The sequence below is a fragment of the Synchiropus splendidus genome, chromosome 1 (genome assembly GCF_027744825.2).
Source record: "Synchiropus splendidus isolate RoL2022-P1 chromosome 1, RoL_Sspl_1.0, whole genome shotgun sequence".
Taxonomy (NCBI): Eukaryota; Metazoa; Chordata; class Actinopteri; order Syngnathiformes; family Callionymidae; genus Synchiropus; species Synchiropus splendidus.
In genome coordinates, this window is record NC_071334.1 from 69045777 (window position 1) to 69069638 (window position 23862).

General features: G+C 45.8%; 3 protein-coding genes across 7 annotated transcripts in view; 1 reads left to right on the forward strand and 2 right to left on the reverse strand.

Moving 5' to 3' along the window:
* The window catches only part of adamts6 (ADAM metallopeptidase with thrombospondin type 1 motif, 6), a 56443-nt gene extending 41346 nt beyond the window's left edge, over positions 1-15097 (reverse strand). For 2 of the 5 annotated variants that reach the window (XM_053859747.1, XM_053859738.1), the window contains exons 1-9: positions 13989-15097; positions 12084-12504; positions 11495-11877; positions 9366-9531; positions 8762-8952; positions 7813-7896; positions 5858-6003; positions 3420-3463; positions 93-198 (exon numbers count right to left, since the gene is read on the reverse strand). In XM_053859747.1, coding sequence (XP_053715722.1) covers positions 93-198; positions 3420-3463; positions 5858-6003; positions 7813-7896; positions 8762-8952; positions 9366-9531; positions 11495-11877; positions 12084-12183 — 1220 coding nt within the window. In that variant the 5' untranslated portion in view covers positions 12184-12504; positions 13989-15097. Of the gene's footprint in view, positions 1-92; positions 199-3419; positions 3464-5857; positions 6004-7812; positions 7897-8761; positions 8953-9365; positions 9532-11494; positions 11878-12083; positions 12505-13988 lie in introns of those variants that run through there. The other 3 variants (XM_053859755.1, XM_053859773.1, XM_053859763.1) reach the window with 3 other exon arrangements.
* Positions 15098-17480: 2383 nt separating this feature from the next.
* Positions 17481-18110, forward strand: LOC128766621 (placenta-specific gene 8 protein-like). The gene is made up of 3 exons (XM_053878258.1): positions 17481-17565; positions 17752-17876; positions 18006-18110. Exons 1-3 carry the CDS (start codon positions 17481-17483, stop codon positions 18108-18110), a joined length of 315 nt encoding a protein of 104 aa, XP_053734233.1.
* cops4 (COP9 constitutive photomorphogenic homolog subunit 4 (Arabidopsis)) lies at positions 17705-21991 on the reverse strand. Its single transcript, XM_053878257.1, has 11 exons — positions 21875-21991; positions 21366-21445; positions 21131-21282; positions 20958-21061; positions 20734-20887; positions 20468-20618; positions 20081-20251; positions 19887-20002; positions 19726-19810; positions 17990-18905; positions 17705-17851 (listed from the first exon to the last, which is right to left on the reverse strand). Exons 1-10 carry the CDS (start codon positions 21946-21948, stop codon positions 18772-18774), a joined length of 1221 nt encoding a protein of 406 aa, XP_053734232.1. The 5' UTR covers positions 21949-21991; the 3' UTR covers positions 17705-17851; positions 17990-18771.
* Between the last annotated feature and the right edge of the window lie 1871 nt (positions 21992-23862).

The following is a 23862-nucleotide window of genomic DNA, read 5'->3' on the forward strand; positions in this document are numbered from 1 at the left end:
AAAGACGGCGCTCTTCCTTCTCCCGCTCCGCTAATCTGTGTTATTTACTTCTCTCACGGCCAGGAATGTAAACAGCAGCCTTCCAAACTCACTTGTGTCCGATCTCGTGCGCGATGGTGAAGGCGGAGCCCAGGCCGATGTCTTCATTTATGCTGCAGCTCCTCTCCGGCTCGCACATTCCAGCCACCGAGGCTAAACCTACACACACGGAGAGGAGACACAAAGACAAGGTCAGCATTCTTCAGTGTCACCGTCATAAAGCAGAGATTCCACATATGATCTTTACAGCTCTGCTGGAAGTTCACCAGAGCATCCCCGCTCTGCACGCTGCCTCATTTCCCACACTGACCGGCCTGTGGGCGACCGTGATGGACAGATTGACGAGCTCAGCAATAACTTCGACCCAAAAACACTGCAGGCAGTTCACATGAAAATCCAGTCTGACAGGCTCATCACTGGCAGCAGAAAATCTGAATTATATCTGGCACTGAAACTGCAGAGTTAAACTCACATTCAGAACAGAACCCAAGCTCCTTTAGGAGACGGCAGTTGACCAGGGAGCAAGTTGGTGTTTCCCAGAGGAGCTGGAGGAGGCTTTGGGTCTGGGCTTTGTTACTTTGACGGCTAACCTCAGTCGAGCTTAAGAGTTCCAAACTGACGCTCTAGAGCCAAATACTGAAATCGTCGTAGTTCAGTAGAAAAAGTTAAATATTTCTCTTCTGCAGCTGATGGACAGACTAGACCATGATGTTCACTGATGACGCGGTGATTTGTAAGCAGGAGAGATGGAGCATGAGAGATGGAATACATGTGTGAATGAGTGGGAGTGAAAACAGCTTGAGTACTTAGCCTTAATCATTAGAGTTTAGAGACTCATGAGTCAGAGTTAGGACAGTCATGTTTGGAGAAGTTTAGAGACAAAGTAAGGGAGAAAAGGAAGGAAGATGGAGCGACAGAGTCGGACCAAGTGTGTTGAGGATGGAGAAGAATACGACCAAAGACGTTCCTGATGAAGGAGGTGTGAGGAGAGGATGATGACGGTGATGGGGGAGGGATTGTTGTGGCACCCCCTGATGGGATTTCAATTAGAATGGGAAGGTTTTTTTTCAGGGAAACGTGAGCCACCGTCCCTCCACACCGTCACACTTGCCCTGAATGCGTTAGTGATGAGTGACCGACCAGCCTTCCACACAGAGTCCTGTTAGCCAAGTCTGTTCTCCACATGCGCACCATATCAAACCCATTTCCTCCGGTATCCGCGATCAAATAAATTCAAACATGCGTCTAGACATTGTTCCGATTTGTACACTTCATGTAACAAGCAGTCACGCCAGGACCGGAGCCAAATATGGAATACAAAACCCATGACTCGGCGTCGCCCCGCCAACCCGGACGTCTCCCTCATTTGAAAAACAAATGCTCGGTAGAAAGAGCCAGATCTCCTTTAGGGCCCAGGTGTCGGACGGCTCAGCCCGGAAGGTCAGGGCAGGACGCAGGAGGCCGTCCCTCACAGATTACATCTATAGGTGAGAGGATCACATGACCGCTCGGCAGAGCAGGTGTGAGGGACTTCGGGTGGTGTCAAGTTTGACCCCACTTGAAAGGCTTCGGGAGACTGCGAGGAAATCAGAGTGTAGTTGCATTTTACACAGTTCGACCTCATTGTTTTCACTTTTTAAGACAGTGAAGTTGTTTATTTACTCATGACTTTTTGGTTAATCTGTCAATCGTTCATTCCTACACTTGACTGTGAAAGCTGTCATTGTTTTTCAGCAGACAACCATTTTTCTTTAATTTTGATTTACTTTTGACCATTTTATTATTTCACCACTCCTCTTTTTTTGTAAAGGTAAAGCTAGAGGTACATTTATTTCCCTCAGGTCGATGCTGGAGCCAAGCCGATCCAGAAGCTCAGCCATCTTAAAAAGGCTTGGAGTAGATCCATCACTTTGTCAAGCTGAGATGTTTTGACCTTGCCAGGTGGCCCACTCCCCCGAAAGGCTGAGTAGGTCACATGGACAGGGAAGTAGCTTTGACCTGACCTTGGGTGAGTGAAAGGTGAAACCAAAATATATAAGGTGAGACATGAAACCCAAAGACGGAGAGGATGCCAAAACTCGGGCAAGAACTTCCCAGGAATCTTCTGCTCTCTCCTGACAAGGAAAGACTTGACAGCAGAACAGTCGTAAGTAGACTTGGAAGTGGGCGGATAAGCAACATCCGATCAATCAAACATGTAAAAATGTTTGTTGGGAACTGGTTTATGTTCTGTATTAAATGATAGAGGTGTGGATTTCAGCTGCAGAGCTGGACCGTCGCGGACACATTCCCGGGCGGAACACTTTGTAACCCATCACTAGGCAGCAAGACATTTCAGCCGCTGCTCCTTTATAGGCACAGGAGCTGGCGTGGACGGTCAGCAGCGGCTGCAGTTCGTCCCCAAAAAAGTCTACTTTGCTAACAGGCTTAACATGAACGGACTTGCAAATCAGGAGGCCACTGGAACCATCACTGCAGGCAACAAGGGAGCCTGAAGGTGAAGAAAGGAGGAGGCGAGGGAGGGAAAGGAAGGAGGGTGGCTACTCTACGATTAGTTTAAGAATGTGTCCGGGAGAGAGAGTGCAAACACACACACACACACACACACACACACAAGTGTTGCGAGCTGTTTTCTCAACACCCAGTAGGACAGAGCATTACCTCCCTCCGCGAGATTACTCCCCGACCCCAAAGGCCAAGGGATGTGACCTGCGGAGCATGATCCCCGAGAGGAGAAGGGGAGAGGGGCGGGGGAGGCGGGGGGACGGGAGGGTGGGCGACGACGAGGAAGCTGAGCAGATGCCAGGGCAATTAAAGCGACGGGGGAATGTGACGAATGCGGTCAATCTGTCAAACCTCCCCTGAAGTCACAATATTACCTCCAAGATATACTGTGGTGCCTGCAGGGCCGCTACAAAGATAAGATGAGGAGAGGTGGGCTGCCCCCCCCCCCCCCCCCCCCCCCCCCCCCCCCCGATATCACCCTCCCGCTCCCTGTAATTGTCATTTTCCTTTCAACTCCTCTTCCACCATCTCTGGGTTCTCCGCTTCTCTCTTTCCGACACCTTTTCCCTTTTGAGATTGGGGGCGGGAGGATACTCTCTGGGAGTAGTTCATAAACTGGACGAGGAGGAGGAGGAGGAACCAACTGAAAACTAACACTCTCCAGCATCCGTCGGTGTCAGAAAAAGAAGCGCTGCATTTGGATTTGACACGTCCATGAAAGATGTTTCATTTCTTTTGATGTTTCATTTTTCGTACTATTTAGTCCATTTTATTTTTTAAACTTTCATGAAGCACCTTTTCAAATACGATGCAAGTCCTGTTATTAGACTGAGAAAGCAGCAGAGTGACGGAATAGCGACCTTAACCCAACTCACCTAGCGTCCCGCAGGGTTTGTTCTTGTATGTGCAGATGTCGTACCTTCGAAACACAGAGAACAAGAAAACGTGAAAATGACTTTTGTCTTCTGTCCTCTGGACAGCTGCCAGCTCATTCCTTCATGGTTTCATCACAGCCTGCAAAACAATAGCTGGTAATGAAGTCTTGACAGCTTGAGTTGCACCAAACACCTGGTTCCCTCCTCCTGCTGGCCAGGAGGAGCCGGGTCAGTCACGCTGCTCACACTCGGGTAATCCAATTGAGCCGAGAGGCTCACGTGCCTCCAGTGATGGGCATCCAATCATCTCTAAAGCTTTTAATCTAGTCAACCAAGAGCCTTTCTCCTCAACATCACTCCATGTAGGAAGATGAGAAGGAACCTCTGATGTCTCTTCTTTGACAAATCACACTCATCAGACAGTCCTTCCTGCATTTCACAGACTTTGTAATGAGCGCTCGTTGTTTTGTTACAGAGCTCCTCACAAGGGAGGAGACTGATGGAGGTTTGGTTGGGCGGAGTCTGAGAGGTGAAGGTGGCCAATGTTTGTGTGTGTGTGAGAGCGCAGTTGTTCAGCGGCTCATTAATACAGGCAATTTAAACAGTAGCTGCTGATATGTTCCTCAGAGTCCGGATGTAGAGTGTCAGAAGCCTGGAGACAGATGGATCTCACGGTCAGCCATGTTTGTTTACGTCCGCCCCATATAGTGTTCGGGCGACGGTGCGCTGCACTAGTGGGCTCCGTTTTTTAGTTCTCTCTATTCTACATTTCAGTCATGGGAATTTGGGGATTTATGAATGGATTCAGAATCCTTCACGTCGGAATCACGACCCTTGGCGGCAACATTTGTGGGCAAATGTGAGCGTTTGGCATTGCACTTCATCTCAACAAGGAGGGAGGGAATATGATGCTGCACGTGTCACGTAGACAGGCGGTGATTGGGGGAATTTGTGGAGTAATTATAAAAGAAGTAGGAGTTGGTGGGCAGTAGTGCAGATAGTGGGTGTAAGAAGAGTAATACTAGCAGTTCCAAGAGTAGTACTGATGAATGGAAAGCAGACGTACTATAATAGCTGTGGTAAAGTCATAGAAGTAGGTTCCGGTGACTATGTGTTGCTGTCGGTCTTCATTCATGACTGGTCGCCTGTGGTTTTCATAGCTTGTATTTGTAGGCTTGGCTTTCTATGACTGTCAGAGGCTTTGAGTTGCACGTTGTCCGAGCATGTTGTTTAAGTAGCCCTGTGGTGTTGCAGGTGGAGGTTGTCATAGTTGTCGGAGACTCTACGTATGGTCATCGTTTCAAGTTCTCGTATGGTTTGTTGCAGGCCCTCATCATGAACGGGGGACATTTCTTACACATCTTTCATGTTAGATGCTGCAGTAGCTGTTGAGACTCGTAGTATTTTGTTGGAGTTTGCAGTGTTTTAGGCTTGTGTAGTTGTGATGTTGTTGAGAGTTGAAGGTTAAAGACGTCATACGTTGCAGCCGTGCATAGATTGCTGAGGGTTGTGCATCGTAGGTTGCAGTTCTCATAGTTTAACAAAGCTGCTGCTCCTGTAGTTGATGTTGCTGCTACAGATCAGGTCAGTTGTTAGTGGAACTGGAAGAGAGCGCTTCCATGAGAGATAGTGATCCTTCCAGCGGTGGAAGGTTTCACTCTGGGATCATCTTGGGTCAGATCTCCTCCCTCAAACAAACATGCTCCTGGCTAGATCACGACAATCTCTGCTGATCAGACAAACTGATAAGAGGATGAGTGCAGCGGCGGCGGCCATGTTGGTGAGTGAGAACAGATCACCTAAAAAGTCTCCCTGAGGACGATGGAGAATGCCTCTGACCCCACTGACCAGGAAGTCTCTCAGCCACTTATGGGTGTCTTCTTTTTGGGTGCTCGCGATGCCGAGATCCGACTCATGTTCATTCAGGTTTAGCTTCATATCCAGAGCAAAGCTTGGTGGAGAAGCAGGAAATGTGTAGAACACGGGCTGAAAAAAAGATCCTGGGAGCGCAGACCTCCACCAGGCTCCATGTTTTCATTACGCTAAACTCCAAAATTAAATGGGTTCTCCTTTGGCTCTACTCTGTAACCCTCCAGCAAATTTCATGAAATGCGGCTTGGTCGTCTTTACGTAATCCTGCTAACAGCACCAGCAAAAACCCATGTGGCAGCAGAGGGAAACAGAGCGGCTAAAGCCCTGGAGATCAACCCCACCACAGTTGCATGTGTGGACTCCACTGAATGGGGCTGCGGTGGATTTTCAGATGCGGAGAAAGCCGTTCATAAAAGCTCCCGGACAAACCTGTACAACGGTGAAGTGCTCAAGAGCCCGAGGAGGTGAAGACATTCTTCATGCAGCATTTGGAACATTCAGACCCAAACTCAAAGGGGGCCAAGCACCAGAGCAGGGTTGGGTGTGAGGACCTCAGCAACACTTACCGGGTGATGAGCACGGCGTTGTCGTGGTGAGCCATCCCGTTCTCTGGAATACTGTTGCCCTCGCCATGATGCGACAGGATGGACTTTTGCCATTTACAGAAGCTGTCCAGGGACTTGTCCGCGTGGTGGTTGATCTCCAGGTTCGGCTAAACGAAAGACGCACAGAGGGAGAAGCTCAGTCATCTGCCATACACTCGGCTCGCATCTGTAGCGCTTCAGCATAGTCCAGTCGCTGAGGGACCCGTGAGCAAACCAAGGAGGTAAGGCAGTTTACATCTCCACTGAGGTTTGAAGTTCAAGTGTCAGAAGAGATACTTCTGTAGGAGGACCCCAAGAGATGGGGAAAAACTCACAAAATAATATTCTTGGTGGAGAGAACAGTTCTTTCAGTCCTCGCTCATACGATGTCAGAAGTTGAGACTACTTTGGTGTCGCAAATGTGAAGTCAATGAAGCACCATCTCCGTGTCGTCCGCAGACTTTGCAACCACGCTGCTATATTAAGAGATTGAATGTCAGCGCCTGATATATTGATAGTATCTCAATGTCATCCTGACCACAGTGTAATTTCTCTGACAGCAGTTCCTTCCTCCTGGATCGCAGTGAGCATCTGAGATACACCACAACTCCTGTTTTGGACGCGATGCGGTTTCAAAAGGGGAAATAAAACAGATGCTAAAACGTTTGCTGTTTCTCCCATCACGCGTTTGTTGGAAGAAACAACGGAGCAGATGGAGAGTCCGCTTGCTGTTTTAAAGAAGGCAGATCGCTGAGTCATCGGTTATTTAACTAACCGGTGGGAACAAGGTGCTCGGCATTTCTGATGGATGTTCGTCCATCTCAGCCGTTTGCTTCTCTGAGCATCGGCTGTGGTGCAACTCTGGGATTGCACTTGGGAAACAACCCTGCAGCAGAATACGAGGAGAGTGACCGAGCACGTGATGCTAACACACTTACAGGAGGCAGCGCTACGCACCATTCCAGCTGTGCTGACATCATGGAACCTTTCAGTCATGTTTCTATTATCGCTATGATTTTTCATGAACAAATTTGACCCACTCAGAGTTGGATATTAATTATACATTGCATGACGTGTACGTGGAGTTAATTTGACAACGCTGGTTGCCTGTGAGATGCTTAAACAAACGCTTGAGCGACAGCCAGAGGCCTGAAGGATGACTGAACGATGGAGGTCCAGCCTGGGACAAGTGTTGCAGTAGATGAGGACGGGGCCGACATCGTTTTGCTGCAGTCTAAACACAGGCACAGTATCCATGGCAACACAGCGTCATGGAACACTCTTCTCATTCTGAGGTCACATCTCTGTCGATGACCACTCTCAAATGTAGCCATTAGCTCTCGCTAAGTGTAAGCCGTTTGAAACCTTTTTGGGAGAAGTTGAGAATAAATGTTGTAACTAGAAATTACAATTCTGAAGACTATCGCCGTCCCGCCCCATTTTCGTTGTTGTTTCACGCAACACACCAAACAGTTTGAAGCCAGAATGTGTCAGAAATTAGAAATATCATCCCTCAAACCCAAGGTCAAGGTTAGATTATTCAGACTCATCGATACGGCAAGGGAGAATGGAGGTGGAGAATGGCCTAGCGTACGCAGTTAGCGGGGGTTAGTGAAGTAAACGCCACAGAAAACCCGGTCTAGAATCATGAAGGAAACAGCGAAGCCACCGATGGACTCAGCTCTAAGGAACCTGCCTCCAGCTGATCACAATCTATGGGAATATCAGTCTATGATGGTGCAGCAAAACATGTGGATACCAAACCACCCTTGCTTTAGATCACCACTTTCTGTCCTTGAAAATCATCCTCTGAAGCTGGAGCTCAAACTGGAACAGAGGCACCAGACTGACACGGTGGAGCTGCCAGTCATACAGTCGGGGCAGACTCTAACATGCAGATGTGAAACAGATGTGACGACCTTCGGAGGGTTTCCTACCTGGTCTTCTGTCAGAACGATCAGCCGCGTCACGATGATGTTGACAACATTTCCTAGACTGGCATCACGGTAAAGTTTGGCAACCTGACCTCCAGAAAAGAAGAAAAGACACAAAGTCAGACAAACTGTTTCCACTGCCGACATGAGCAAGTATGAAGACACTTGTGGGCTCACCAAAAAAACCTTTCACACTGGGATCAAATCAGAGGTTTAAAACTTCAGCACTATATTAAAAAAAATGTTCTTCACTAGCAGTTTATTAATTCATTGTTATATGCAATATTTTGTTTTATTTACAGAAAACAATGTTGAAAATTGGACTATTTTATTATTTATATTTAAATTCAATCAAATTAAATTAATGACAAATAAATAATGCAAACTTACTCATTATTTAAATATATAAAATGTTTATCTTACAAAAATAGAATAATAAAATACAAAATAATACTACATTTAAAAAAATTAAAAAATGTATAATTAAATAAAATACAATAAATCAAAAAGGGTTTTAAAAATCAAATAGAAAAGAAATGTATCAAATAGACACGTCCATTTAGGACATGTCTATTTGAAATCAAAGGATTTGTTTTTCTTATTATTTTTTTAATCTTTCTTAAATGACAGTGGATGGAACTGCCAAATAATAACACCTTTTATATGATATTATTATTGTATTAAATACCTAGTTTTATCTGTGTCAAGGAACAAACCAAAATAATAACTTGTTGTTATTAAAAAAATTTTTTCTTCCAATTAGATGGATTCATCTTACAATTTTTAATGAACTTTTTAATTGATTTTTTTTCTGCAGCCAGAAGCTAACTTGGGGCGACACATCAAGGGACACCCTGGAAAGCTCACCTTGGCTCCACAGCACCATTCACTGATATAAGAATTAATTGTCATCAATTGGATCAATGACAACAGAAAGTAGCATCAAACTTACAATATTCATCACAGACAGGATGTAGTGCTCGATGTCTTTGCGTCCGTGGTAACCGACCATCATCTTATCAGCCACCACCAACGTCTCCACGAAGCGCTCGCTGCTGACAGAGCGCTTCCGCCTGTCGGAGTGTCGGGACGTCGGCGCAGCAGGAGGGGGCGAAGTGGGCTGGCAGCCACTGGTGATGAAGTCTGCAGGGAGGCGAAGAGGAGGTGGCATTAAAGTGATGTCACAGTATTCTGGAGGCTCAGAGACACTCTGGCCCTTTGAACTCTGCAGCTAAAGGCTGCTCTTTATGACCCAGATGCTCTGGGAAAAGGTTGGCGGATGTGCAGGCCCCAGCTCGTCCGGCTTCCTGCCAATGACAGCCTTCACCGTATAAGAGACAAATACCTCAATATCCACCTGGTTGGTTTTTCCGATCATCAAAGCAGCGTTTGCATGAATTCAGACGAGAAGCTTCTGTTGGAATTAGATTTCTGCTGCTATAAAAGGGTCTTTCGTGGTCAGCCGAAACAGGCCTGGACCCAAACCAGTCCTTCCTGTGACCCGCTATGTTTAGTGCCTCCTTTACGTCAGTGAAGCCGCACCGAGGTTCACCAACCTGAAAGGCCGCAGCGGGACTCCTGGCCGGGCTGGAAGGGCGGGCGGAGGGCAGACGCTTTATAAATAACGTGCTGCTGCGCTAGGTCCAGGTTCCAGTCGCCCGAGGAAACGTTCTTCAATGGCTCTATTAAATACTGCTCGTCCTCCGTGGTGATGACGCCGTGCTGCAGAGGAGCAGGGACACAAACAAACAGAGGATGTGTAAAGTGAAACGCAGACTCCGAGGTTTTCATGACCAAAGGCCATGGACTCATGACTATATCAAACATGAAATGTTATTCAATGAGAGAGATGTAAACACGAGAGTAGAACGTTGTACGTCTGTGAAAAAAAAAAAAAAAATAGACAACAGTAAATTAATAATTAAATAAATTAGCAAATGCGGAAAGGGAAACAATAAATAAATGGAAGAAAATAAATTAATTGAAGTGAAAAAATAATCAGAATAGATCAAAAATTGTGTACATTTTATATTTTTATTTCCACAGGATGCATTTGAATTGTTAGATTATTTATTAATGTATTTAAACATTAATATTTTCTTAATTTATTATGTTCTATATTTTATGAATTTTGGTAATTTGTTAATTTATTTTTACATTCATCCAATATTTTATTTTTCTCTGTATTTCTGTCTCCAGTTGGTCCAGGTAAATAGGTAAATGATGCAAAGTAAAGTAACCGGGTAAATAACACATAGAATGCAGGAAAAAAATGAATGAATTCTGCCGGTCAAGCTAACACGCTGGTGAACTAGTAAACAGGTGAAACCTCTGTCTATGACCTGAATCGGCTCTGAAGCCAACCGAGACATGCATAAGCCAACTTTTCGCACGAAACTTCACAGCAATAGAACAAAGGGTTGCAGAAGAAGAAATTTAAGATGAAATAAAAGCGTACTGATCATGAAGAGATAACTTAAGAATGTACATGTGAATATACTGGGATTGGTGTCTATGGACTGACTGAGGATGTAGTTAGGAAAGAGTCTCCTTGGACCGTGATGTTGGCTGAAGATATAGTGATCTGTGGCGAGGAGTGGAGCTCGAATGGTCAGGATTGCATCATCAACACGCATTCACAAGGAGTGCTCTCTGTAAGGTGGCCACACTCCCACCACACAGGCTCACAGTCGTTCTGCTGCTCTGTTTCGGGCACATTACAGTTTTAAGGCGGAGCACATCTCACGGCAAAGGGAAGTCTGGGGATCAGTGATGCTCCCCAGCGTCAGAGAAGACAATGCATGGGTGGGGACTTGCAGGTCAATATTCAACCACTGAGGCAGATGCTCCCAGTCTCATCCTCAGACTCCTCAGCAGCATTGAGACCCAGAACTCGGCTGTTGTGACTGATGGAACTGTTAGTATCAACCCTCTGAGCTCAGCCCATGACTCCACTGCTACTGGACTCAACTGAACCATGGAGCGACGTCATAGGTAAAGCAACAGCTTTTTGAGGGTAGAAATGCTTCATGTGGAGTAAAAGTTGCTTTTACAACCTTCATCTGTACTGTTGCTGACATAGCACTCAGCTCAGCTCATGCAAGACTAACAATACATAATATTTTGTAAAATGAAAAATTGGAGTACAACAAAAAAGATGAAAAATAATTGAAGAGTACAATGATCCTGACCTTCAAGGGTCAAAGGTCATCCCTACTTCCTTGACTAGACTACAGATCAGTTATGTAATCCTTTCAATGATGAGAATGAATCCATAATTGTGCACTATTACTGAGGACTTAACACAGGCTCATAGTCAACTGGGGTGGGTGAAGATATGGTGAGAATGACCTTTGCACTAGTCAGGATCAGCCTTGTGTATTCAGTGTCACTGCCAACTTCAACCCTCCTTTGATTTACTTCACTTGTGTCCATTGACTTGAAGTCAAACTGAAAGCTGCACCTCAAACCGAGTCCAAGCTCCACCAAGCTCTAGAGTGGATATTATAAATGTCAAGAGTTTATCAGGAAAATGCTTGAAAAGTGATGCAGGTGAAATCGTTGGATGAAAGATGGACAGGTTAAAGCAGACGCTCTCCACTGCTGTGAGTCAGTGGCGAAGGAAAACGACCAGATGTTATTTGCCCGCGGCCTCTGTGGGTTTAAAGACAGCGGTTGCACTCACCAGGCCCCTGCAGGTGCTCAGCGCCACTCGGGTGGTGCCGTGCTGATTCAGCAGGAATCCCACATAGTGACAGTTCTCCACCGTGTTGTGCCTCCACTCCAGCCCGTCCCTGCCCCAGTACTCCACAGTGAAATGTCTGGACACCAGGTGCGGGTTGAGAGTCAGGTTCAAGTGAAAGTGCTTTCCGTAGGCGCTGAGTTTGTAGAAGCGGCGCGCCCCCGGCAGGTCCGATACCGCCGGCTGCTCCATCAAGGGTTCCGCCACTCCTCGTCTCCGTCGGCCCGGGCGATGGTGCTTCACAGTGAAGCTGAGGAAGTCTCCGTTTTCGTCCACTCGAGCTGGGACAGTCAGCTGGTAGTGCTGCAGGTAGGACAGGAACTCCTCTTTGAAGGGAGAGAAGGCGAGTTTAATAGCAGCGCTGGAGCGGGTCATCAGAGGAGAGACATGCATCAGTACGCCAGCGACACATTGGATCAAGATCTGCGCTCTCCTGACCACAACAGCACAGTGCTTTTCCGAGCAACAAAAAGAAAGATGAAGATACAGTGAAGCTCTAAAAAAATAGCCACAGAGATTTGAGAACCGGTACCTTGGGAGTTGTGGGAAAGTCTATGGATGTTTTGGAATTCGGAAGCAGCCATCACCACCAGGCTCAGTGTCCAAGTCAGCGTCTTCCACAGAATTTCCATAATTCAGGGAAAGATGTGACATGGGGCGGGGTGGGGGCGGGAGGGGCGAGGGGGAGGAAAAAGGGGGAGCTACGAGCGGGTTAGGAGCTCACAATCAGTCCCACTCCACACCATAACAAGTCCATGGTTCGAGTCCTTCCACTTCACAGCCGTCTCAGATTTCCCCTGAAGGCGAGTGCGTCCGCGTCTGTCCGGCCTCTGGATTCATGTCAGCAGCTCGCACCGAAACGCTGTAATCCATCAGAGCCGGCCGCTCTCAGGTGCAACTCCTGACAGGGAGCTCTATATTGGGAACTTGTCCTGGCCGATCCATCTGCATTCCTGCCAAGGGAATCGATCAGAGGTGAAAAGAGTGACGGCCTGCAGAGAAGGTGTGAGCGCTGACGGATGGCCGCAGTCACGTACGTTCACGGACCTCTTCTCCCTGCCCCGCGGTCACTCCGGAGTGCCGTCAGATATGGAGCACCACAGGGATCTGCCCCTGGACCACATCACGGGTATCAGCTTACCAAAACTCATCGAACTCTGCCCTTTCAACCAACGACATTAAAATAATGTTGATTTATGGCAATACAATTGTGTTTTCAACCCTAAATCTAGCCAGACAACAAAAGGTTGACCAGACTTCAACCAACATCGAATAACTTAAGAGCTCATTTTAGTGGCACAGAGGATGATCCACAATTAACATGGACTCCACTTTCAATATTTCCAACATTTTAAATGTAGACTTTACAGTCTACAGTCTTTGTTTGTTTCGGACTCTAAATATTTGCCACCAATCCACAAGCAAAACTCATGACATCATCATTTGTGTAACTTCAACTTTAGTTCATCGTCTGTTCATTCTGCTTTGGCACGTGCTTCACTTTTAATAACTGTAACAACTCTCAACGCACTCAGAACTCCAATAAAAACATTCAGACTTAGTCACAATATTTATGCACTATTACGCATCGCACCAAATCACACTCACACAGAATTTCATGATCTTTCATACCTTTAACCCAGAGCTCGCCAAAGCATTTACACTCTATAATGTACAACTTTAACACTCACAACAGTGGTTTGATTTCAGCGTCATTTTTTAAAGCCAGATTCAAGTATTTGGAGCATTCAACTTTTTGATGGTTCGAAGTGCAACAGTGTGGAATAAATGTGGAGTATTTCAGGATTTAATCCATGGACTCTACTTATATTTGGTGTAATTTCGAGGTACTCGATCGCTGCATCTTCGATAAGAATGGCTCAAAGAATACTATGTATCTTTTTTTTATTTAATATCACAACAGTCAGAATTCTATGCAATTGTAATAATCACGTTCCAACTGACGATTAAAACATAGAAAACTCAAATATCGCTCTTTACTTATAATTTGCTTCAGTTTATAACTGTAGATTTTAATTTTTGTTCTTTCACTTTCTTCACTATTTAGTTTAGAGTTAAAGGTAACTGGAGACTGGTCCAACTTCCGATTTTCAAAATAAAAGCATCGAACTATGACAGTTATGTGATTTAGCGCTGAGTGTTGGTTTTGAGTTCAGAGTTACGTAGAAATACCGGGTAAAAGTCAGTAGGAGTCGTTTGGGCGCGTGTTTTGAGCGCTAGTGCGCGCACCGGGGGAGGTCGCAGTCTTTGGACGCAGTGACCCAGACAGTTGGCAGCGTACACACACAGCTCTCTCTCACACACACACCTCTACAAATAAACCACCTGACACCTCTGCTCCGAAAAAATCGGTTTTTAAAGCTCAAACGGCGCAGCATCATTGGAGCGTGTGAAGCTGGACGACGGGTGTATTTACCATGTTGACTGTCAGAGCGCACCAGCCAGTCCGGACACCTTCATCTCCTCTCCGACTCTGCCATCCTCCCAAAATATGGCCACAAAAGAAGCGAGAGAAAAAAAGGTCCGAGCAAAAGAGAAAGTTAGAAACACCAGCGGGTTTCTCCTGAGGACGCTTGTCTCTCTGCTGCTTCTCTCTCTCTCTCTGTGTGTGAGTGTGTGTGAGAGTGTGTGTGTTTAATCTGTGGCTCAGAGTGGCTTAGAGAAGTTGTGCATGCAGACTGTGAGCTGCTTCTTCTCACTACATCTGCAGAGAGCCGGTCTGTCGTCCCGGACACATTCAAATTGGCAGCTTCTTTTTTGAGGGAGGGTGACGTCAGAGCAGATGTGCAGCAGTGTAGTCTCTCTCTCTCTCTCTCCCTCCCTCCCTCTCACTCTCGCACACACACACACACACACATCAGCTGCTGCTGGCCTAGAATAACACAGACACAACAGTGAAGCAGTAAAATTAGACACAGAGGGAAATCAGAACGTTTGTGGAGATTAAAGGCGGCGTTTTGCTGACCCATGCGATCAGTAGTTGGGACTGGTGCACCTCTCTAACTCCAGATTAACCCCCCAAAACACGACGTACTAACACCTCACACTGCGCTCACTCTGCTCGTGCAAGATCGAACCTGTCTGACAGAAACGCTGCTTTTCTGCGCTCCCTCATTTGACCAGTGAGAGGGAAGTTTCTGAGACTATTTATTTGTTGACCTCCAAGGAGGTTTTGTTGTGAGCAGTCACATCGATGGATACTTTACAGAGCACATTCTCAAACCGGCACTGAAAATGTGCGGCTCCATGGGGACGTGGCCTCAAGCTGCTTGGCGGAGGTTTGTGCCCGCTGAGTGCTTTTCTAGTTTCAAATACTGTGACAACCAATACTGAAGTTTAGGAAAGCACACTTTGAGTTCGGAAGTAAAGGAGTTCTGTCCATGACCAGCGACCCGAAATAAAATTGTTATTTACACACCTGCAACCACAAGAAGCTGTTATTTTCACGTCAGTTTGTCCAGCTAGTTTTGGTGGCGTTGTGGTGACTCTGAAGTCGCTATTTTGCCACCGCACAGCAAACCAGCCACTAGTTTGAATTCGACCTTGAGGTCAGTTATGAGTGGACTTGGCCATACATGCCGCGGCACCGATTCTGACTCCATTTCTCTTGGTCTCTGAAGGACACCATAGCCTGCATGGTTGACCTGCACTCAAAAGGTTGCAGCAGCTTGAAGATGGTTTGAGATGAAGGCATAAGCTAAATGAGCTGATGGGAGTCCCATGACGTCACCCAGCGGTGGCCAGGGAGCATTACATCAAATGTTTATCTGAGCCAGTGATGATACTCTTCCTCATCTGTCAAGCAGCAGTGATGAAGATGATGACAGCTGGGCTTCATCACTCTTGTTTACAGCATGTGCGTGAACACTGCTGCTTCTATTCACACTGTATTTGATGATGGTAAACTGAACAGATGGCACCGCTTCTGCACTTTATGTTCTCACTGTAACCAGGGATTAAATCGCAATGTCACCGCGTTTTCATATGTTGAATCATGTGGCGCGCAACTTTACATTTTTAATTGTAAGTTCCACATGCTAACAAGGCCTCTGGTGCAAAGGGCTGTCGCAGGATTCCATCAGACAGTGTACAATTCTGCTCTCTAGGTGAAACTTTGGTGCACACTTGAAAAGGATTCTGGTGATAACATCAACACTGTTTTGTATTGAAGCGATTCACTCTCTAATGGGTCCATTGGAAGGTCACCACTAGAACTTTGCCAAACTCAGATTGGGCCACACCATCCCGTTCACTCATTGGTGCTAAATCATGGCAACAATTTAGAGACGGTGTCGGTCTCTTCCAAACCATGCTGTAATAGAAATGTTTCTCCCATCACCATTTGTTGGCTGCTAATGGACTAAAATGTGGCAGGAATTCGATGACATTTTTTGATATTCAAGCACAAAATTAAATGGTTTTCAGGTCTCCCCCATTTATTTATTCTCAAATATAATCCAGAAAATCAAAGACCTAGTTTAAGTTCAAGAAGTTCTCTCTGAGTGACCACAATTCACCTCCACCATAGTTTTCAAGAGCTGACTGGATACAGCAGGCAGGTGGTCATAATATTATGGCTGTCTCATAGCGCTTCCCCTGACACACACGGACAAGAATGGAGCCTCTACTCTGGCGTTCTATTGATACAGAGACAGATGCTGCCAATGGTTGTTGGCACAACGTCGTTCAAGTTGAGCCAATGGACGAGACATTGTGGTGAAGAGTGACACCAGGTGGCCGCTTTGGGTACAGCAGCATTTATCCGAGGTGCGTATCCATGATGGTGCAACTGCGCGTGTCATAAAACTTCACTTGCCGGACCATATACTTTCATGTTGTGACGCAATTCCATGGAAGCAGTTACTTCGAATGCGTATCACAAATGCTTTTTCAGTGTCAGACTAAAGCTATATAAAGAGAAAAACCCCAGACCCGCACATGACTCCTTAATGCGTGACATCCTTGAAATAAGATGTTTAGACGTTGTCTAAGCCGATCATGAAAATTCATTAGAAGGAATGTTTTCAGTTTGAAGCAGCATTATTTGAATCATAAATTAAATGAGAATAAAAATAATAATCAAATTCCTCTTGGAAATCAGGAGTTTTGAAAATGAACGTAATATTGCCTTCAAGTGCTTAAATCACAATTCTTTGCTGAGGATCTCAAGTTGAAAAAGGGCGAGTTTTGCCCTTATTTGTGTCACTTCAAATATAAAAGAAGGTTTATGAGGAATAACCATGACTTAAGCAATGCATGCATTTTCTTTTCCTAAGGCAAAATTACGTTTCCTTATCATGTCTCATGATATATATGGTTATCAGGGCATGGGGTATATATATCATCATAACGACATAGGTGAATGCCACCATAAAGGTTAATTATGATTGATCATAAGACACGGGGCCGCCTCTCTTTCTTTGAAGGAAAACTGGCACACTAAGTGACAATCCTAAACACTAAAAGTTCAGTTGCCTTTCAGTGAACATTCAGTGAAGGAAGGATGGAGTCTCAGACTCAGTCAGGGTGAAGAAAGTTTCTCCGGACTCAGGAGCTCATCCAGGAGACACTCGGAGTAGAAGCTCTGCTGCTCCAAGAGAGAGCGCTTGTCTGGATGTCTACTGGCCTAGTGAGGTGTCCACCCCGCTGGAGAGACCATGTCTCAAAAAGGTGATCTTGAACTCCTCCAGACAAGCTGGAGCAGCTTCCTGGTTAGAAGGAAGCGTGGACCTCTTTATCTCAACTGCCCAACCTCTAATAAAAGGAGAAGGTGGTTGAATTCCAAGGCACAGCAAAGTGGCCGAGGGTTATTACGTTAAGAAGGGTGTGACCTGGACTCATAAAGACCCGTTCCTCACCTGCTGAATCTAGAGAAACTCTCCAGCTGAGGACCTGACATCTCCGCATCATGGCAGTGACCAGACAACCGGGGCAGTTCAGCCCATCTGAGTTCCAGACGGGACTGTGCGACATCTGCGACGACTGCAAAGTTTGTGAGTAAACGGCTTTTGAAGAATCGCTTTTGACTGAAATTCTGAGTCAACTATCTCCATTGTTTTATTGCTCTGGTAGCTGTTCACTCTGTTTTTGTGTGGCTGTTTTACTTAACTGAAAACCTTTTTTTCTGGCATTCAAGATGTTTTTATTTTCATTGCCTGGTCCTCTCATGTGCGCGGCAGGTTTGTGCGGAGCGTTCTGCCACCTCTGCTTGACCATCACCATCGCCAATGACATGGGCGAGTGCTGCCTCTGTGGGATTGGAATGCCGATCCGCTCCGTCTACAGGACCAAATACAACATCAACGTGAGTGTGGTAATATTTAGTGCCTGGAGGTTTTCTCTGCGAAAACACCAGTAAAGTTCCTGCATTGGTATGAAGCGAGTTGGGTGAACATGTGACGTGCAGGAGAAACTCACCTGCTTCTGTCCGCAGGGCTCCATGTGCAATGACTACTTGACCTCGTGCTTCTGTATGAGCTGCGCCAGCTGCCAGCTGAAACGGGACATCAAGCGCAGGCAGGAGCAGGGCATCTTCTGAGGTCAGTCCACACCCCACACGCAGGCTTCACCCCCACACTTCTACTGGTCTGGTTTGTGTTGATGGTAAAAGAAGTCAGGTTTGTTCCTCTTAATTCCCTGCGCCTTGTAGCGCTGAATCACTGACCTATGAAATCATTAAACAGGTTACGAGAATTGTGTTCACATGACAGGAAGTTGCCACACCAGTCCATCTCCACGGCAACAGGAATCATAACCCAACCTTTGTTTTATTGCAGGTGATCTGTACGCCGCTGAGGAAAGGGATCATGTGAGGTCTCTGAGAATGTCATGCATTAATAAAGAGAGTCTGAACCACATGATACGGGTCACTTCATTTATCCTAGCGAGTTCAAGGTCACCATTAGAGGACGCCTCCGGAAGCCTAGCTTTCATCTGAAATTAACAAGTAGGAATGATGACAAAGCGGATGAAAATTGTTGTCTGTTTAATGGAGAAATGAAACTACCTTGAGGATGTGAGTCAAACCCCACTGTGAGAGTCACAGCCGTGTATCGCAGCACATGACCTTTATTTCCTGATGTCGTGACATGACAAGTGCAGTGGGATCGATGGGTCTCATGACACCGACGGGAAGTGATGACACCTTTGAATGTTTGAAACAAAAACAAACAAAGAGGGATTCTCGGGGGGAAGCTTGTTCACTGGGTCATCTGGGACTCCATGGCCTGCGCAGCCCACTCAGGAGCGGCTTGTCGGATCTTTTCGAGCAGGTTGTTGACTTGGAAGCACAGCGACTGGATCTGTTTGTCCCAGGTGGGGAGCGGTTCTCGGGCTGTGGGGGAGATTACCGATGGGAAATCATTGACGACCATCACATGAGGAGAGGTTAGAAAGCCTGCGGGAGCTTCCGGAGGTGCTCTCACTCAGCGCCATCCAGCGGCATCAGACACACTCACATTCAGTCGGTCAGGGAGGCAAGATTTGGGTAAAAATGTGAAGACTGAAAAAGTGTATGACGAGTCAGCGAATCGTCTTCAAGTCTGCTTTAGATTAGATGAATGTGCTACACTTCTGATAAGAGCTCGAGAACTAAATTACAATTACAAAGTCTAACGTGTGTAACTGTGAAATAAGGGCCTGGATACTAGACTAGTGCAGGGTGCTTCCTAAATGGATGAAGACATTGTGTCTAGAACAGTGGTTCTTAACCTTGTTGGAGGCACCGAACCCCACCAGTTTCATATGCTCATTCACGAAGCCTTCTTTAGTAAAAAATAAAATATGATACACTAACTGCAGACTAGACTGAGGGGTGGACCTCTGCGGCGGAGGCTCCACCGAACCCCCGAGACCGACTCACCGAACCCCTAAGGTTTGATCGAACCCAGGTTAAGAACCACTGGTCTAGAAGATACAGCTAAAATCATCAGTCTCTAATACCATCCCAGGAGCAGAGGTGGTTTGGTAACACATTATGATCAAATCATTACAAGCTGCACTGAGAGCTGGAAGAACTAAACTGGGGGTTTTACCCTCCCCAAGTTGTAAGTTATTAGGATCATTTGTGTTCAGAATGGGTTGGACGGCAGGAGAACAGTCAGCCAGCACTTTCAATCCAATAAAAATCCACTAAAGAAACAGCAGTGACTCACTCTCAAAGTGGACGATGCTGTCGATCTGGTCGATGAAGCCGTTCATGCGTCCTTCAGTGATCATCTGGGAAGCGATCTTCTCTGCCTGAAGTCAAAACGGGAACGTCACAAGACTGCACAACCAGTCAAAATCCAAATTTCTGAGACGATTGAGACGACACCTTGGCAGGCGGAATCTCCAACAGAGCACCAAGCTCCTCAAACGTGATGTTGTTGTAGAGTTTACTGGCCGAGAGCAGGTTGTGCTCGATCACTGCTCTGTCCAGGATGCTTGAGCCTGTGACACCCATCACATGACCAGGTTAACGCCACCTCACAGCCAACCAACTTAAGATCCCTTATCAATAACTTTCACCGTCCGCCGTGGTTGCCTTCTGGTGAGGCATCAGCATGGCGGCGAACTCCTGCAGCTGGTTGCCTCGGATGATCCGGTCCAGGTACATCTTCTCTAGGATCCCATATGCTGCCAGCTGCTGGCAACGCTCATCCTTGAAGAGGGTGGCCAACATTCGTGAGCGCTGCTGGCCTAAAAATGAGGCATGAAAACTTCAATGAAGAGACAACGAAATAAAAACGGTAGGTTCAAAGGCCCCATTTCTTAACACTTCTCCACTCACAACTGTAAATAAAAGAATTCTTAAAACGTTGCACCAATGCCTCAACCTGACCTGGTTGCTGATGGGTTTTTAGCATCTCTTGGTCATTCTTCCTGACGGCATGGGCAACAAACAAGACCACGTACCAGCAGAAGCCAGAATGGTGCAGTTGAGCGCATGCTTCAGCGCCTCCAGTCGCTCCGTCTCGTGGACAATGGATTTATATGACAGCTCGTTGTAGCGTTGTGCAGCTTCAATGAACTTCCTTCTGAAGTCTAGGACTCTGGCGTAACAAACCTGGGCAGCACAACAACACAAGGACTAAAGACAACCCTCTAAATATCTGGCAAACAGAAGTCTTTGTGCTACACTAATGAAGAAACCAGATCATCATTTCTTTCCATGAAAATACCTTGTAATGGATTTGCAGTTGCTCATTCGAAGACTCGTTCTGCAGCAGCGATGCTCTGTTGATGTACGCCTCAGCCTGAACCGGGTCATCGTCCTCCAAGTACAGACGGGCAATTTTCAGATACGTATCCAACTTGTAATCCACATTGTACTGTCTGAAGATGTAGAAAATGAATGTATGAGATCCAGAAAGGTGACGAACAAATATTGCAGGAAAAGACTTACTTTTGTCCCGTTTCCAGGGGAATACCTACTAAAACTTGGGCAGCGTTTCTCCAGTCTCCTTCTTTTTCATAAATGGTTGCTAAGTGCTGTCTGATGGAGGCGACCTGGAGGTGACGGCCAGTTTAATGACTGACATGCTATGTGAAAATACTGAAGAAGGTGATGACGCTCACTTGTTCCTCAAAAGAAATCACTCGTGGCTGAATCTTCTCCAGCGTAAAGTGATACACTGCTTTGGCTGTGGCGTCAGGCAGGTTGGGCAGATGGGTGCAGAAGTCTGTCAGCAGCTGTCTTGAGATGACGAGGCTGACATTTTCATTAACCACTGATAAAAACAAGGGATGTTAAACACCTGTGCATGTTCCAGTTGATAGACCTACGGAGGTGGACATGAGAAACATTGCATACTTGCTTCAACAAATGCCTTTAGGGATTCCAGCTGATCTGCATCGGTGAAATTAACTGCTTTCTCCAATATCTGTCTGTATCTAGAAATAGAAAAAATCAATTGGAAATGTAAAATGGCATTCCTTGTTCCAATGGCAAGAAGGCTGCACAAAAACAATAGGTAGATAATGTGTGTTTTAACACACAGATTAACTCGAGTTCTTTAGGACATGTTGACAAATGACTGATGGCTCCGAGTTAACGTTTCCAATTTCATTCAGGTAAATCGCCTTACGAGACAGTGATATAGTTGTTTTTCAAGTCGTGTTCATTCTCATGCATCTAGGTTATCACTTAATGTTTCTATTAGTAATCATAAAACGCGGTGGAAATGAATTAAGCAGAGAAGCTAGCGTTAGCTTAGCTTTCGGCAATGTAGCTAACGCCATAAGGCGTTAAAGGCACCTTGAATTCTAGCAAGAGTCTAAGAACTGATTCTAAGATGAGCATTTGTAAACAGGTTGACGTACTTTGCAGCAAGATCTTTGTGGGATCCTGTCGAATTCATCAGTTGTGCAAGATCCTGTCTTACTTCGGCCGCCATTGTCCAAGTGACAACAACACCGGTTCCGGTGTCGAGAAGCTCAACTTCCGGTCGACGAGTGCGCTAGTTGAAACGCGCGTTCATTTTCAAAAGATTTTTAACATTAATTTATTACGCACAAAACCAAACTAGAAAATGTTGAGAGTACTTTATTTGCTAATTTGTTTATTTTTTTTATTACGGCTTATTCAACATCTGGCGCCCGTCGAACCATAGCTCCTAATAATTCATAGTTAATAGTGGTCAATTCACTTTCACACAGGCATGAATTCAATTGTTTTATAGCCGAGTTTAGAAAAACTGCATTAACAGCATGATTTAAACTATGGTACCTATAGGTACGGGTTTGAGAAGAACACCTTCATTAACAAATAACAAGCAATTAACAATCAATCCAAATGAATGTTAAAAACATTTGGGTTTCACTTGACTCATGTTCAAGTTGTCTGAGCATTTTTTTTTATTTTGCCATTATGTTCATACCAAAGGAACCCATGTATGTTTGCAAAAGAGAGTAGGACAATATGTATTTTAACCAGTAACAGCCCTTGTTAATGCCAGATGCCAGTGGAAATCAGCTCAAGCGGACATCCAAACCAACCTGCACACCATCTATTTTTCTCCATCCATTGATTGTCTTCCAGCTCTATTGGAGGAATACAGAGGGTCAACGGAAAGACAGCTTCCCTGCAACACTTCTCCTGGAAGTTGTCAAGCACTTTGGCCTGAGTTTCAAAATTAAATAATGAGGAGATTATGGCTTTGAATCAGCATCAGGGACAACTTTATTTAAGTATTTTAAAAATATCCAAGGAATTTTAGATAGATGGACTCGTACAGTTCCTGGACTGACTTCAGGGTGGTTCCTATAAGCCACTCTGCAGTATTCACAGTCCACAGCAGTCTCTTCCTGCCCTGCTGTGTGGCCACTGCAAACCACACAGTGATAGCGGTGGGAAGGACCAGCTGGATGATTGCCGTGTGGAAATGAAGCAGCAGCTGCTTGGACAGCTTGCTTGCTGCTTGGATCCTCTGCTGAGCCTTCTTCAGGATGCAGGTGATGTTCACCTCCCACTTCAGGTCCAGGGAGATTGCTGAATCTGAAGGAATCCACGGCTGCCAAAGAGCTGCTGCTGATGGTGAAGTGCACCAGGCCTGGGGGCTGCCTCCTGAAGTCCACTTGCCTCTCCACTGTCTTGACTATGCTCAGGTCCAGGTTTGTTTCTGCTGCACTACTGAACCTGCCGCCTGACCTCCGGCTCATGTGAAGACTCATCGCCGTCCTGAATCAGTCCAATGACTGTTGTGTTGTCAGCAAACTTCAAGAGTTTGACAGCTGGGTGCCCGAAGGTGCAGTCGTGTAGAGGAAGAGCAGTGGTGACAGGATGCATCCCTGGGGGGTCCCAAGACGTCTCCCAGTCTCACCTGCTGTCTCCTGTCAGTCAGTAAGCTGTTGATCCACTGACAGCTGGATAGGAGCACGGCAAGTTGTGACAAAAGAAGAATAAAGACGATCTATCTAGCTACAGTAGCTATCTGAAGATACCACGACTATCAGTCAGTCGAACATTATTTGTCTAACAATTTACAAATCGACCAAGAATAACTGCACAGTCATGTTTTGAATGGAGCTTCAGGCATGAACGTGTTGACAGGTTTGGGCCACTGTTCAGGTGCAGCGCTGTATTTTTATTGTTATTTTTTCTAAATAACAGTAACAGTAACACACATGTGATCATCAGATGTCTACAAAATAACTCGAGTGGTGCCGTCGAATAGTATGTACGTAAGAATATGAATAGTCTGAGGTGACTATAGGATATTCATACAGATTAATGGCCATTATTTCATTTAATAATTACCTCTTTGACAGTCGAAATGTCGCTACTGGCCCTTTAAGTATTACGCACGCTT

Coding starts and splice junctions, on each gene's coding strand:
- LOC128766621 (XM_053878258.1), top strand. CDS start 17,481: ATGGCAGTGACCAGACAACCGGGGCAGTTCAGCCCATCTGAGTTCCAG. Junction 17,566..17,751: donor CTGCGACGACTGCAAAGTTT/GTGAGTAAACGG, acceptor TGTGCGCGGCAG/GTTTGTGCGGAGCGTTCTGC. Junction 17,877..18,005: donor GGACCAAATACAACATCAAC/GTGAGTGTGGTA, acceptor TTCTGTCCGCAG/GGCTCCATGTGCAATGACTA.
- cops4 (XM_053878257.1), bottom strand. CDS start 21,948: ATGGCGGCCGAAGTAAGACAGGATCTTGCACAACTGATGAATTCGACA. Junction 20,888..20,957: donor CCCCTGGAAACGGGACAAAA/GTAAGTCTTTTC, acceptor CTACATCTTCAG/ACAGTACAATGTGGATTACA. Junction 20,619..20,733: donor AACTGCAAATCCATTACAAG/GTATTTTCATGG, acceptor TGTGCTGCCCAG/GTTTGTTACGCCAGAGTCCT.